Here is a 16,475-nt window from a genome sequence, read left to right on the forward strand (position 1 = left end):
TATTCTTAATTCAATCCCACGTGACAGTGTCTTAAGAAGAATGGATGCTGTCCGACTAGATTGGGAAAGGCCATTCTTTTGACCTCTATCCAATCTATAAACATGGGTCTGGGACACCTGATAACATATCTTAAGTCATATGTAGGTTTTTTTAAAGGAATTTTCTACAACTGCTACTTATATTCAAAGCTCTATGACAAGGGGAATCTTAGTTACTGCTTTTGGGGGGTTTGGAGTCTGGGATATTCTCCTATGTTTTATACTGAAGAAAGAAGTGCTAAGAAAATACAAAACACTGAAAAAATGTGTAGTAGAAACTGACTTGCTTTGCTAAAGTGTAATTGGCCCAACAGATGTGGAAAAGTTTTTGCTGTGAATTCAAAGGTGATAAACTAACTTTGCCAGCTGTTTGGTGCACTGTTGAGCAATATTGCCATTGCTTAAATGCAGCTTTAAATTCTGTTTTCTTTGACCGTATGATATCTCTGTTTACTAGGTCGCTTAGCTGCTGAGGCTTAGCATCTTTGTGTTTACTGTTATCCAGAGTTAATGTGTGGAACGGTTTAAAGGATTAAGCATTTTCCCTGTAAGTGGTCAATGCTGTGTGCAGGATACATGTCATAGTCATTTTGGCCTGTTTGTCTGACTTTCTGTGTTATGCTTAGTGTACATTTCTTCAGATTTGCCTTGTCATCCAGCAATTATTTATTGTCCTCTGTAGAGAACATTAGCTTTTAGTGAATTTCTCATACCGCAGTTTTAAGTCACAATGTATCTTAAAAGACTTAATGGGCTTGTCAGCCATGACAACGCCTTGGTTTTTGTTATGTCTGAGATCACGATTTTGAAAATCTTATGAAACAAGTGTAACATTGTATTATGTGTAATTATCACTTGTATTTGATTGAAATAAACACCTTAGGAAAAATGTAGTTGTTTCCAAGCAGGGTAATATTTTTTTTTTGCAGGATAGACATTAGGGATGCCACAATTCTCAATATAATGTTGAACCGTTCGGTACGGCATTCACGGTTCAATATGCGTTTGTGAATTGTGTTTTTTTTTCGGTTTTGCATTGAATTAATTATTTTTCTACAAATTCTATAATTTGCCTCCATCCCAATACTGAACAACGCAAAATACATTCACATCACACGTTAGTGGTAGAGTTATACTCACGGAACACTTATAGATATTCACAATCAAGAAAGTTCATTATTTCCATGCGTTTTAAAGCCTTTCCGGCTCATTCGCGTGCTCGGTTTTAACATGCTTTTCCGAGCGCGCACACTAAACGCCTGTCAAACACGTGATTACTGAACTAAGTAGTCGTCTTACTGCGGTAATACTGTCAAATACACACAAGGTTAACATAAACACAGTCAGTTATGTCTAAAGTGAAAGTTAAATCGGGTGTGTCTGTATATTAGATGCACAGAGGTCTTAAATTGACAGCAGTGCAGTAGTGAACACGCTGTCCTTAAAGGGACAGTTCACATCTCAAATAATGTCATTATTGACACACTCTAATATTGTTCCAAACCTGTATTCATTTCTCGATGACAGAATTTTCATTTTTGAACAAACTATCCCTTTAATGTTAATACAACAACAAAAGACAAAGAGAAAATCACTCATTGCTCTTGACTGAAAAACTAATACAGTATAGCTTTAATAAGAATCAATGTATATTTTATAGTGAAGTCTATGTAGTGTTTTATTTTTACATTTATTCATTCAATTTCATACTCAAAATACATTCATAAATGCAGCTGTACAGCGCTGAGCTGCCAGTGTAAATCTTTATATTTATTTTATATTTTACAATACACTAGGTATGTGTACAAGTGTTTTTTTTTTTTAAAGTAAAGTTTTAAGTTTAAGCAAGGGTTTTCAATTCTTTTAAGTAAAATAAAGAAAGAGTATTGCAATAAAAAATAGTCTTTTTTCTCCTTAACCTCTTGCTGTTCCTGTCGCCTAAGAATAGAAAAACAAAAAACTGATGTGACAAGCCATCAGAACCGAACCGAACCGAAAACCGTGGTTAAAAACCGAGGTATGTATTGAACTGTGGACTAACTGTATTGTTGCATCCCTAATAGACATTGATGTCCTGCATTTAATCTGTAGGGGAGATCATAACCAAATGAATAAGTTTTTTTTTTCTCTTGCTACAGGTGAATACATAGGCCAACTTTGCCAAGGGTTGGTGTTTTCATTAATGTAGTATTTTTAAGGGCGTTTGTAAACACGGGGGCAGTACTTCTGCCTATGTCTGGCGTGACCTTTCCTATGTGATTACGTCATCCTTAGCACCTCGCAGATCTGTGCAAGATGAACAACTTAGGTTAAAAAGTAGGGCTGTACGATTAATCGAAAAATAACCGAAACCGACATTCAGAACCTCTAACCGACGTATTTTTCCCATGTCGGTTATTTCGGTCAGTCACATCAAGTGCAGTTTGCAGGCACACACAGAGATGCAGGGGCAGTTATCTATGTTTATAGATGCCCAGAATCACTATAGTAGCTGCATGTTTTACACAGTTTATACAGGTCAGTTAATTGCTGTTCTTATAGCCTACGCGCTGACACACACACACACACACTCAGACGGCGTGCGCAAGCCCCGAAGCCGCTTTCAGTTTAGTCCTCATAAAGTTTGTCAAGTATGCGTTTAAAGGCTTGCCAGTTTCAACATTTAAAGTGATTGTGCACTATTCACAAACAACAATACGGAAAACGTATCCGTTCAGTGCTCAGCTTTTTTCTGTGACACAGAGAGCCGAGCCGTGTCGCGTCTCTGACAACACGCGCGCCCTGAAGGCAGACCTCTTTCACCTGCGTCCTCACAAAGCTTGTCATTATGTGGTTTAAGCCCTGCCAGTTTGAACATTAAGGCGAGTTTCGACCATCAGATATGTATTATGTTGAACTAATGCCTGATATATTGTGACAAATGAACACTCAGACAGAAGCTCGCACATCACGTTAAGATCGCGCGCAGAAACGCAGTGTCAATTCTGTCCTGTGACTAAAGTAAAGTCACTAAAGTAGCTTAGAAACTCCACCGTTATATGCATACATGTTAATACCTTTGCAGTAAGTACAAACCACAGCTTCATAATGAATAGAGAGGGTATGAGTAATTCACACACACAATCACTCTCTCATTAATGCATTCAAATAAATGTAATGCAGGCCTATGTGTTAATTTATCTGTATCTGATGTACAACAAACAGAAATCTGCCCCGTAGACAATAACTGCTGAAAGTGAACCATTTCCTTCAAGTATTTTAAAATCACAAAGAAATGCACTTTTTCATTTAAAAAAAAAAATTCCACCTTTAATTGTAGAAAATATTTACAGTACAAACCTTATCAGTGAACTTACTCAACCTTATGAGGGCAAAAAAAAAGAAGCAAAATAATCGTTCATTAATTGTAATCGAGGTCAAATGTTCAATTAATCGAGGTTTTTATTTTTGGTCAAATCGTTACAGCCCCTATTAAAAAGAATATGAATTTTACTTTTTTTTTTTTTTTTTTTTTAAATGACCGATCGTTTCGCAGAGCCGTCACGCAGATCTGGAAATTTTCATTTTGGGGTGAACTAATCCTTTAAGTGCAAGAAGACTTAAAAGCTAACTCAGTATAGTATTCATAGTACTCAGACTGTCTGAGAAGTCTTTCCGGTTTAATTACAGCGAAGTTGCTGAGAAATATAATGTAGCTTTCAGAGTCAAATATAATGTAGCTTTCAGTGAAGCTGTTTTATTTATAAAACTCGCGGGGCAGAGGTTAAAAACCAGCTCCTGAATGTTTCTGTGTGTGCACAATTTCTGTCCTTTATAAAGTTTCCACCTCCATAAAAAAATCTGCGAGCGCGTACAGGCACATCTGCTTCATAATACAACATTAAAAAGCTCTCTTTGTGGGCAAAGGGGTCGCATTCGCCTTGTGGTGACTTTGAATTCAAAGGGGAATCGGCAATGCGTGTTTAGACGTAGGTCGGATGTCCAGATATCGGATATGTATCTGATTTAAAACCACATTTGTAAGTGGCTTAAATCGGATGAAGAAAAATTGTATCTTGTGCAAATGTTTGTGTTTACACGTGCAACAAATTCCTATCTGTGTCAGATGCGAATAAAAAAAATCTGATTTTTGTGCCAGTGTAAATGCAGCCATGGAGCATGAGAGTTAGTCACTTTACACAAAGACACAGAGACTGATCAAATCCTGCAGGACTCAAGGCTCATCAGACTGCTTCTTTTGTTCTGTCTTTCATTGACCTTTAATGCAGGACAGATGTCATTGATCATTCTGCTTGTCCAGGTGATCGCTTGATCACCGGTGTCCAGAACAATGCTGACAGGTGAACAGAGGGCTTGTGTGCACAGAGGGCTTGCCCTCACATCACACGTTACAAGTTTGTCTGTTCAGTGCCAGTTTCCTTTTATTTCTGTACTTTATTATCAAGTCTTATTGTTACTGCTGAGATCTGGATTCACTGTAGATAAATGACCTGGAGAGTTTTATAATAAAAGCATACAGCACACGTTTTCTCAAGGATATGACTAAAAAACACTGTCTCTTCAAATATAAGTTTGCTTGAGCATTGTAGACTTTCCATTGCAGTGAAATTTATGTTGTCCAAATATATTATAAAAGGTGCCCTGCAACAATAATTGCTATAGAACCGTGTGCTAGTGCCTAAAAGTGAAAAGTATGTCACTTTACTCTAATATATGTTCATGGCTATAAGTAATAAATACTATTATTTATATTACTTGCATGTGAAAGCAGTGAAGAGTTATGCTAAAATGCAGAGCAGGACGTGCCACAAAAAAGATAAGAGGAGAATGGCATTGTTATATTGTCACAATTTTTTTTCCCCCATATTGACCGATATTGATATTTATCACAAGATATAATTTGTAGGGCTGGACCAGAATATTTGAATAATCTTTTGGTGGGTTAATATTCGGTTTTCAATTTTGGGATAGAATATTCGTTTTTTTTTTGTTTGTTTGTTTTTTTGCACACCTGGCATCCCCCTCGAAACGGTTCTTATTCGCGCTTGAATATTTTTACACACAAAATACAATTATCTTAGCCTAGCTGTTTTTTAATAGGATGGACAGTTGAATAGGAACCCAACCTCGTTATACTTAATAAATATAATCGCTTCTTAGCTCCCTTCAAGGCTGCTACTGAGTATTCTCTGTCTAGATCGCACAACTGCATGAGCTTGTATGGAAGACGCGCATGCCTGAGCTTGCATTTTGGGTTAAGCTGCATTGGTTTGACATTGTGGAAAATAGAATAATAGAATCTAAATGTTAAATGTATTAGCCTTTTTACCTATTCGGGAGGTGGCGATGAGAATTTTCCCTCTCCGTTACTGTGCGGCCGTGAACAAATGAAAGTGCGGCCATGCACATTTTACTTTCGGTTTAGAATTAGTGCCAATTCGAGGGAGGGCGAATGCTTGAATGATCTTATTCTTAATGAAAAACACAACAACCAAACCGTACAATGACAAACTCCCTTAAATAGATGCTTTTACATTTCGCTTTAAAAAAAACAAATCTTCCGTGATCATCTTGTGATTCAGCTTCTCGCTCTCTTGATGAATTAAATCTGACTCCTGCTGCTGGTCTGTGCTGCGACTCTCTTTTGGCTTATGCCTTATTGGGCAGACATGTTCAGTTTTTATTTGTAGTGTCTGTTCTCTAACTGAACCAAAAAAAATTATTACAATTAAAAAATCAAAACCACGGTGCCTTGGTGGGCAAGTGATGTAACCGTTGTTATGCCTGAATTTCAGGAGAAGCTTTTGTGCGTAACCTGCATTGGGGTTCTGGAAGCTGTTCTCAGTCAAATGTGCAGCACACAGATAAACGTTGGGATTATAATGTTCAGGAACAGTGTTTTAAAATAAATTGAAACCACTTTAAGTTCGTCAGCTTTAAGAAGGCAATTAAATGAGTTTTGGTGGAAAAAACAGTCTCTCTTTGACATAGCGACAACACTTCTCTAATGCAGCTCAACCAGGCCTCGTCCTATGTTTTTGTGTATTCTGTGGGCGGGGATTATTTAATTGAGTAACATTGTGACTTCACAAAGCCCGGAAAATGATTCGTTCTATGTAGTTCTTGGAAAGTGGATTCTGTTATATCAAATATCTCCCTTTGGTGTGAACTATGAGCTTTGTAACCTTGCAAATATTTTTTTTTTATGCTCAAACAGCAACATTACACACAAACTAAAGTTGAAAAATGTGAAAAAAACATAATGGGACCCTTTTAATTTCCCTGCAGACATGACTATAAGAGAGTGATTTCAGTGTTTTCAGATTCCCACAGCCAAAGTTAAATCTTAAAGAGTGAAATGTGTGCTTCAGCAGAGGGAAATTGGTTAGTGGACCTGTAGGATATAACAGGTGGGCAGGAACAGGATCTGTAGGGATGGCAGGGGATGGAGACATGGTCTGTGGTGGACGATTTAAACAGAGATGGGCACAAAACCTGAGGAGGGAGACAAGACCTGTGGTGGAGGCTATGAGGTTCAGCAAGGTAGTCTGCAGAAGCCGTGTGTGCCCGTCTCTCCGGGTTCTTTTGTACATTCTGTGCTCGAGTGTGTGTGTGAGAATTTGCTCAAAGTCAGATGATGATATTTTCCCTGTCAGTGAGTTGTGTGTGTGCTGGAGCTTTCTTTGTGTCTGTTTGTGTGTGTGTGTGCATGTGAGTGAGTGAGTGTGTGTAAAGACAACACAGTCAATGATATTTTCACCACCACTGAGCCGTGTGCGTGTTTATCTCCCATTCTCTGTGTATCATGTCAAACATTTACATCTCATTGAATTTCAAATATCAGCAGGAATGGTAATGGGGAATAGTAATGAGACTGGGCTCCCACTGTTATGCTAATTTAGGAAGACTCCCCTTCAGCGCCCCCTTTCCCTCCCTTCCCCGACTTCAGAATGCTGCACTGGGCCTTTCTGGCCTCTCACTCAAATGTGGCATTAACATTTTCATTCACAAGTGATTTTGCTTCATTCTAATATTTTATCTTCTTGATCAGTGTCGTTTGTGGCATTGAACAGGTTTTTGGTAGTTCCGACCTATGACACGGTCCGGAACAGGTGTTTCAATCCATGATATACAAGAGATCTGTTTAGCCCTGACTTTCAAACCCTGCTTGAATTTCCAGTGAATGCAGTAAATATTTGTTTGTTCTTCCCAGGTGGATGAATACCCGACTGAGTATAGTGAAGAGCAGACTGACCAACAGGAAGTGGTTGAAGAGGAGCGTGAAGAGGAAACTGAGGAGCAGGACAGCTCTCAGGTCACAGAATTGGAGGAGGTAAAGAATAGCTGCTTTAGACTGTTTGCACTCTTTATGGAGATGCTTAAAATGACATGGCATGAGTCTCATGATTTATGTGTGCTGCATGCTTCAGGTGGAGAATGAAAATGATCCAGAAGCTGAGCCAGAGCAGGATGCAGATGTAAAGGAGGAATCTGATGAGGAAGAGGAAGATGTCGAAGAATCTAGACGTCTGCGATTTAAGACAGAGCGTAAAGATGACACAGTGGTCAGGCTGTCTGATGCTGTCAGTAAAAGAAGGAACATCCCAGAAACATTAGGTAAGGACTTAATACGAAACACCTTTTTGTACTGTTCCAGGTTTAAAAATCTAATATGGTCTTGTTTTGAGTCACCTGACTATTATTTTACATTCTACAGTTCAAACGTTTATGAGTAAAAATAACTCTGTATTTTTATGATTTGGCTGCACCGGTGTGAGTGACTAGTTGTCCATTTGATTAGGTCATCAAGACCCATACCTAAACTTAACTATGTCTTCCTTTAGGTCAGTAAGGCAGACCTACTGGATTAACATGACATAATTCATATTCAGGAGCAAAGCCTACCTAGTTATACAGTCTTACCAAAATATTTTTGTTGGTAAGATGATCAGTGAAGGCTGTTGTTGTTTGTTGTGAGGTTAACTGAATATATTAACTTGACAGAAGTTATCTAATGTTTCTTTGTATATCTTGTAAGTGTTTATAATAATTTTTTTTATTTTTGTTTAGTTTTTTCGTATCGTGTAATGTTACAGACTCAAGTAACAGTACATTTGGGACAGCTTTTTTAATGTTTTAACTTGAGGGCTCAAGCACTTATAGACAAATTATTATATTTTATTATCATTATCACTATTTATGAGCAGTATAAAAAGGCTAAATTGATCCTTCAAAAGAACTTTTGAAAGATGGTTTAAATAAGTTTTTTTAAACTGAATTTCTTCATTTGTCAGTATAAAATAAATCTGTATCTTTGTTTTGTCTTTCCTTTCAGAGCTCTCTGAGGAAGCTAAAGCAGACCTGCAGGAGTTCGAGGAAAAGGAACGTCAGCGGAGGCAGGGCCGTTTTGGTGGACGAGGGAGAGGGGGGCCACGAGCAGATGGAGGGAGGGGAGGAATGGGAGGTAGAGGTGGGATCAGGGGCAGAGGAGGAGCAGGAGGACGAGGAGTCGGTGGAAGAGGCGATTTCCCTCTATTTGGAATGGGAGGTTTCCGTGGTGATGGAGTTGGAGGTCAAGGGAGAATGAATGAGCAAAGGCCTCCACTGATGCAAGTGAATTTAGGAATGCAGGTAAGAAACTGACAGGTCTCTTAGGGCTTCACAATTAATCAAATTTTAATCACGATCATGATTTTGGCTTCCCACAATCAAATATATGTGTGTGTGTGTGTGTATATATATATATATATATATATATATATATATATATATATATATATATATATATATATATACATATACACACACACACACAATATATATATATATATGGGAAAATAAATAAAAGATTCCATGTCAAGTAGAATAAAATGGAGTAAGCCTATTGTTAAATTCGTTGAAAATCGGGTGACCAAAACGCAAAGCTTAAATTTGGCTCACCTCACAAAGCCTACCTCTCTCGTTTGTCATGAATCCATACGTTTCCATTGCTGTGATGTAACATTTAATTGCAAACATATTATTTATTTTGTAAATAAAGCTTTGTGCTTCACTCGTGTCATAATATTCACGTAAAACAGACGGATATTACATAAAAAAGGTAATAGTCCTCCATTTAGATTTATTTGGATAAATCTTGCATACATGATCCACACAAAAATCTTTTTTCCAGTATTTTCTGGAATTTAGTGGAAACAGCCAAAATTGTCTGCAGTCAAGGGGGGGTTATTACAGCTCAGACGACATATACTTACATGTTTATCACTTTTAGCAGTGTTCTATGTAACTTCAAAGGGTTTCCTGTAAAATGACTCAAAAATTTAGAATTTAGGCCACTGTATGTGGGTATGGGAAGCTTTTCAATTTGGGTAGGCCAAATGGTATCGGATTAATTTAGTGTAAATAAGTTACTTTGTGTAAAACAAATGCCAAAGTGATGCATATCTCCAGAAAGTATACTCTAAGCATTCAAATAGTACCACATATGAGGTCAGAGCTCCTCCAAAGACATTTAAAATTGAAAGTTAATACATCATGATGTAATTCCGGATGTACAGGGTCCGCGGAGTTTAAGTGGTTAAGCTCATTTTGAAGGAATGAACGTGACGTGTCCCATACTAGGAATTTGCGCTATGCATTTCACCCATCCAAGTGCACACACACATCGGTGAGTATTGAACACACCCCCAGAGTAGTGGGCAACTGGGGGAGCGATTGGAACGATTGCCTTGCTCAAGGGCACCTCAGTTGTGGGTAACCTACATTTCCTGCTGGTACCGAGACTCGAACCTGCAACCTCTCTAACCATTAGGCAACAACTGCCCCCCAATGGATCCGTGAATGTCTTAAAGCTAGGGCTGTACGATTAATCGAAAAATAACCGAAACCGACATTCAGAACCTCTAACCGACGTATTTTTCCCATGTCGGTTATTTCGGTTTTCACGTGACTCCGCCCCGTCAGTCACATCAAGTGCAGTTTGAAGGCACACAGAGAGATGCAGGAGCAGTTATCTGTGTTTATAGATGCCCAGAATCACTATAGTAACTGCATGTTTTACACAGTTTATACAGGTCAGTTAATTGCTGTTCTTATAGCCTACGCACTGACACACACACACACACACACAGATGGCGGGCGCAAGCCCCGAAGCCGCTTTCACTTTCATGCTCATAAAGTTTGTCAAGTAAATGTGTTTAAAGGCTTGCCAGTTTCAACATTTAAAGCGATTGTGAACTATTCAAAAACAACAATACGGAAAACTTCTCCGTTCAGTGCTCAGCTTTTTTCAGTGACACAGAGCTGAGCGTCTCTGAAAACGCGCGCGCCCTGAAGGCAGACCTCTTTCACCTATTGCTTTCACCTGCATCCTCACAAAGCTTTGTCATTTGTATGTGGTTTAAGCCCTGCCAGTTTGAACATTAAAGCGAGTTTCGACCATGAGATGTGTATTATATTGAACTAATGCCTGATATATTTTGACAAACGAACACTCAGACAGAAGCTGTGACTAAAGTAAAGTCACTAAAGTAGCTTAGAAACTCAACCGTTATATGCATACATTTTAATACCTTTGAAGTAAGTACAAACCACAGCTTCATAATGAATAGAGAGGGTATGAGTAATTCACACACACAATCACTCTCTCATTAATGCATTCAAATAAATGTAATGTAGGCCTACTGTGTTAATTTATCTGTATCTGATGTACAACAAACAGAAATCTGCTCCATAGACAATAACTGCTGAAAGTGAACCGTTTCCTTCAAGTATTTTAAAATCACAATGCACTTTTTCATTAGAAAAAAAAATTCCACCTTTAATAGTAGAACATATTTACAGTACAAACCTTATCAGTGAACTTACTCAAAAACCTTATGAGGGCAAAAAGAAAAAAAAAGAAAAATAATTGTTCATTAATCGTAATCGAGGTCAAATGTTCAATTAATCGAGGTTTTTATTTTTGGTCAGCCCTACTTAAAGCTGCCTAATATACCTTCATTTTTTGTAACTTTTTAATAAGGATTAATCTAGATTTAATTTATCAAATGAAAACTGTGCAAATTTATTTTACATTAGATTACTCCACGCCTGTGAAGAGACGACTCAACGCCAGCGTTGTTATGGCCTAAATTAATACACGATTAACTTTTTCGAACATTATTCTTTAACATTGTCTTTCTAACATTTTTACTGTACATCTATGAAATGCACTTTCTGTAAAGCTGCTTTGAAACAATGTGTATTGTGAAAAGCGCTATACAAATAAATTTGAATTGAATTGAATTGAATTACTTGATTCAATTTTCAACCTACCTGAAAAAGCTGAAAAGCACTGTTTATTTTATTTGTGCTATAGCTTTAAGTTTGATTAATTGTTCTTATTTTCTTTATTTTTATTTGACAGTACTTCTTTAGTCAACTTCGCACTTACCAAACTGTACAGAAACTGTGACCCCAAAAAAGTGATACAAACTGAACCATGAGTAATTTGAATCGTTACACCCCTACTGGCCAGTGACCAGTGAGCTGCTTCGTAAAAGGGAGAACTGATAAGCAATTGTCCAATTTACCTGTGTTTCAAAACTTTCCCTCAGCAAATAGCACATACACTGATTGTAATCCATGGTGATTCTGTGCCAAGGGGTTTTCTGGGCTTTTCCTACAATTAATTGTTTTGAATTGTTAAGCCTCAGTGGAGCAAATACACATTTACAAGGTAACGTTTTTCATTCTGCTGCATTCACAACATAACTACTGTAATTTGGAAGAGATGGAAACTTCAAATTTTGTGTTTCAATGGCAACACTATCAACACAAAATGAATCTACAGCAGTCAGGTGGTGCTGCTTAATATTTTTTTTGGAAACTGATAATTTTCTCTGGATTTGTTGATGAATAGAAAGTTACAAAACATTTTACAAAAGCAAAATTTTTTGTTTTTATTGTGAGTGTACACAAATAAAAATAGAACCTTTCAGTTTTTAATGATGTCTTACTCTTATCTGTATTACCATAAATGAAGTAGTTTCCGCTGTAATAATGAGACAAAAATGATTTGGCATTGTGCCGATTTGTGTCGTGACTCAAAGTCCCACTACATGTAAATAAACAATAAAATATTTTACATCTGTTAGACACTTTTTTTTTTGTGACAACTATTCTGTTTTCAAACAAATTTTAATTTGATTGGTCAGGCTCTTACATTTTGATGTTCCTTTTGAGGCTATTGAAGATTTTGAATCAGTTTTAGATGTTGGTGCTTTGATTTGTGTCTTGTCTCACCCTTGTGTTGTGGAGTCAGTTTGCTTTTGAGTAAAAGTCAATTATCACTGTTCTCACTCCCCCTCTTATCCATGTTGATATATGGATTATGGCAAATAACTTGGCGGGAGTCCATTGAGGAAGCATTACACCAAATTAAATTTGTACTTTGCTGAAGGATTTAGCTTCCTGCGCTTATTTTATTATTAAATATCTGTCGAGGGTGTAATCCCTTTGCGCTTGAGCTGTTCGTTCGAACGTTCGTGCTGCACCTTTTTCTTTCTTTTTTTTTTTTTAAAGCTGATTTTCTTTTATTGAGAAGGAAAGCCTTTTCAGGCTTTTGACACAACTTGTCATTCCTCGACATTGATGTGTTCTTTTACGCTACGCTTCAGACAGTGGTATATAGTGCACTGCTGTAATGATTTAATTGAATTCCCCTTCACTCTTGTCTAGGAGTTGTCATATAATGTACAAGTTGTCTTCATCTGATGATGAGTTCATAATAGTGTGCTTACATGTCCAAGGCTTTCTGAAATAGACTGCAATGTGTATCTGTAGTTTGAGGAGTACATTTTTCACTCATCAAATGAAATATGTTGTTCTTTAGCATAAATCAACATGGACGCAGAGGCACAGTGTATGTTTTTTGTGAGTGTACTTTAGCATTTTGTATTCATCTTAAACTACTTATTTAATTCAGATTCAGTCGCAGTCGCAGTCACATGGCTCTTATGATTGATTACTTGATTAAAGGGGTCGTCCTGAGACCAAGGTCACAACAGTGCAAGATGATGATTTTTTGGGGTGAAAGAGAGAAGGCTTACACTATTGATTGATGGTTTTTTTGTTTCTCTCTTTTTTTAAAGCAGCAGCTCAGAATGACTCCTCCGCTCCAGCATCACCACCATCAGTCGCGTCTGGCTGGTGCAAGAGGCTCTGGAGGTCCTGGGCTATTCCCTGATCCTGGCACTCCGATTCCTCAGCAGCCGCTGCAGCTGTTGATGCCACACCTGGCCCACCGTTCCGCAGGGCCCAGAACACAACACGACACGCACGGACTGCCCTTGTTGAACTCACCACCGCGGCACTCACACGCGCATCAAAACCAACACCAGCAGCATCAACAGCACCACCCCAAGAACATTCACATTAACCCTCACTTCAGAGGACCCTCCTCCTCACCTGTACAAGGTATGGCCCCAGAGACCAAACCAGCAACCTGATATTCATATATTTGTGTGGATCGAAGCTGTTTGAGCATCTGCTGTAAAATGAGTTTGACATTGTAAAGTGCCTATATTTCATGTTCATTTTTAGGCTTTGCACTTTGGCTGATGCTTACTCACATTTTCACTCTGGTCCTTTTTAAAGTATTTTCCCCCTTTGGTATGGCCTTCACTCTGTAGGCAGTCCATCAGCATTAAACCATCTTTCTGAAATGCACACATCTGCGGAGGTGAAATGATTCGCAGCTAAATTACTCCTTTTGAGTGTCAGTTTATCTCATTAGGTGGCCCAGTCTGCTCGAGAGAGAGATGCACAGTTTAATCAGCAGAACAGCCCTCTCTCTGTGACCAGCTGTGACAAACCATGGTTTAGACACGTGGCAAGAAGAGACTTTTATGGTGTCTGTTACGCCGCCCCACTCTCTCGTTCTGCATCCCTTTTCCTGACTCATGCTTTTTTTATTTCCATTTTAATCTCAGTTCCTTCAATGCCTCCTGTGCAGAGCCAAACGAGGCCTAACATCGCTCCACAGAGACTCCCGGTAAGTAACCTCACATTGCTTAAAGTTAGATTTAAGTGCTTTCGCTCTGCATAAAACTGCAGTGTGTTACGGTCGAGACATCATGGTATTTCCTGAATTTGACTGGCCCGTAGTCACAGAAACCAACATTTGTCTTGCTGTGCGGAAGGCATGTCTCAAAAATGTCCCCATGTGTGGGGAAGATCTGCCAGTTGAAATCGAAATAGAGAGTGTGAAAACTCGGAACAGATGTAAAAGCCCTTTACTGCCTGTAAGGATGTAGAGAAACCATCAGGCAGCTGCCTGTGCTGTGGCTAAAGTGATTTACTGCTGAGGAGACCATCTCAACCCCCCCCCCCCCCCCAGTTCTCTTCTCTGTCCTTACTGATATACTTTGGTTTTCCCTTTTACTGTTGCTCTCAAAAGGATGCGCAATACAATGTTTCAGTATGACAAATGGCAGTTACAGAAACGCTGTGCAGCCAGTGTTACATGCTACATTTTTATCTAAAACTATTTTAAACTTTTTTTTCTATTCTTATATAATGCTTATAAAATAGTTTTTTTTTTATAAGACTACATTGACCATTTAACTGCAAAAAAGCATATTATGATCAGTCACATCACCTAAAATACAATTTCAAATGTATAAAAATTCAAACCTAAATTCCTGACGGGGAAAAGGAAAGTTAACGTTTGTCCATGTTATTTGTCAGCTATTCATGTACTGCGGCCACTAGTTTGGGGATACTGGACACTTACTGGACAGTGGTTGGTCATCCCTAATCTTGCTGAATAGGAAGAGTTCCACACACACATTCATGACACATTTCCAGCTGTCTGTCTCCCATAGCCAGTCTGGTACAGACAGGTCACCGTTTAAAATGCCAATGGCATTTTGCAGGGAGCAGCGTCCATTAGCCCTCTGGGCACTTGATTATCATACATTAGCATACGATCACATCTCATCTTACAATAGGCTGATCCACAATTTCTCTATGAATATTTACTACTGCAGAGTTTTTGAATATTAATCTCCATGCTACATATTTATATTGTATTTTATGTTTGATGCTGGTCATTGCAGAAAAATCATTAAACTGTTTAGTAAGCCTACAGCCTGGCTTCATTTTGCAAGTTAGTAGAAGTTTCAAGTTTGATTTTCTTTTGTAAGTAACATGTGTTGCATTGTTAGGCATTATTCTAGTTTAATGGATAAATTGCTTTTAGTCAACTTTGACATTTGGTCAGATACCTGAACACTGAACAGCAGAAATGAAGAATTTGCCAGGTGTATTTTTAGACGCATGAGGCTTGTCTCCAAAATGGCAGCCGCCCATGTTTGGCATTTGTCTTTCCCACTCCCTCTCTATCTCTCAGGCAGATCATAACTGGTTACATATTGAACAGATCCATGGGTATTTACGAAAGATTAGCCCCCAGAAAGGACATGCTCCTTTTATCAAACGAATGCAAACTTGCAAAGGTATTGTGAATGTACTTAAGCTCCCTTTGTGTTACAGGAGCTGACCTTTTGAATAGAGCAATGAAGTCCACAATAACAATGTGATTCTCTCTCGCTCCCCCCTGGCCATTGCTTAGCTAAGCTGCCTGATTGACTTTCTGTTAAGCAACTTGGCTGGCCTTGGTGACACTCACTGGCCGACTGAAGATCAGAGCTGAAAACGTGGATTAAAAGTTTGATTGCATCTTAAGTCATTTATAATGAGTAAAGAGGTGCTAAGCATCACAATTTGCTGAAGTGTGGCCCCTTTGAACGAAGGCTAATTTCTTAAAAGCGAGGGATATTTTCAAAGAATAAAGGAGAGGGAATTCGCATTCAACTCCAGGATTAGTAAGGATCGTTATCTTTCTTTCTTCTGTAAAGGTAGAGAGGGGATTTTGAGTTTTATGAGCATTGGGCTAGGTAAGCACTGAGAATAGATAACGATTTATAATTCAAGGGTGTATGCAAATAGCTTGCTTTCTACCTAAAAGATTCCTCAATGGTATAAGCTGAAGTTTATGATCTTAATATGAAGAGTTACATTTAAAAAGAAGATGAGGAGCACAAATAAGAAGCTTTTTGGCTTTGAAACTCATGTGTCAACGGTGATGTTTTTATGCTGGAATAGTCATATTTTCATTTTTGCCGTTTTCTGTCCTCCTCCAGGCTCCTCCTGATTTTCAGCAGCATCTCCAAGGGAATTTTGGCCCACCTCAGCGGCCTCTGTCCTCCCAGGAGCAATGGAGAGGACCACCACCACATCACCAGGATCAAGATCACTTTTTCACTGGTGGTAAGGTCAAATTAAGGTGGTTACACTAGTTGCCTGCATAGACTATACCTGCATTGTCTGATATATATATATAAATGTATATGTATCTGTTTTGACTTTTGTTTCTCCATCCATTCGTTTGC

The 16,475-nt window shown here is 38.4% G+C and overlaps 1 protein-coding gene across 3 annotated transcripts in view; it reads left to right on the plus strand.

Moving 5' to 3' along the window:
* Positions 1–16,475, plus strand: part of rbm33a (RNA binding motif protein 33a) — a 60,752-nt gene that overhangs the window by 17,478 nt on the left and 26,799 nt on the right. For 2 of the 3 annotated variants that reach the window (XM_079801101.1, XM_079801103.1), the window contains exons 6-11: positions 7,253–7,372; positions 7,470–7,656; positions 8,375–8,670; positions 13,173–13,497; positions 14,013–14,074; positions 16,227–16,353. In XM_079801101.1, coding sequence (XP_079657227.1) covers positions 7,253–7,372; positions 7,470–7,656; positions 8,375–8,670; positions 13,173–13,497; positions 14,013–14,074; positions 16,227–16,353 — 1,117 coding nt within the window. The remainder of the gene's footprint in view (positions 1–7,252; positions 7,373–7,469; positions 7,657–8,374; positions 8,671–13,172; positions 13,498–14,012; positions 14,075–16,226; positions 16,354–16,475) is intronic. The other variant, XM_079801102.1, reaches the window with a different exon arrangement.

Source organism: Gobio gobio (assembly GCF_949357685.1).
Source record: "Gobio gobio genome assembly, chromosome: 2".
Lineage (NCBI taxonomy): Eukaryota > Metazoa > Chordata > Actinopteri > Cypriniformes > Gobionidae > Gobio > Gobio gobio.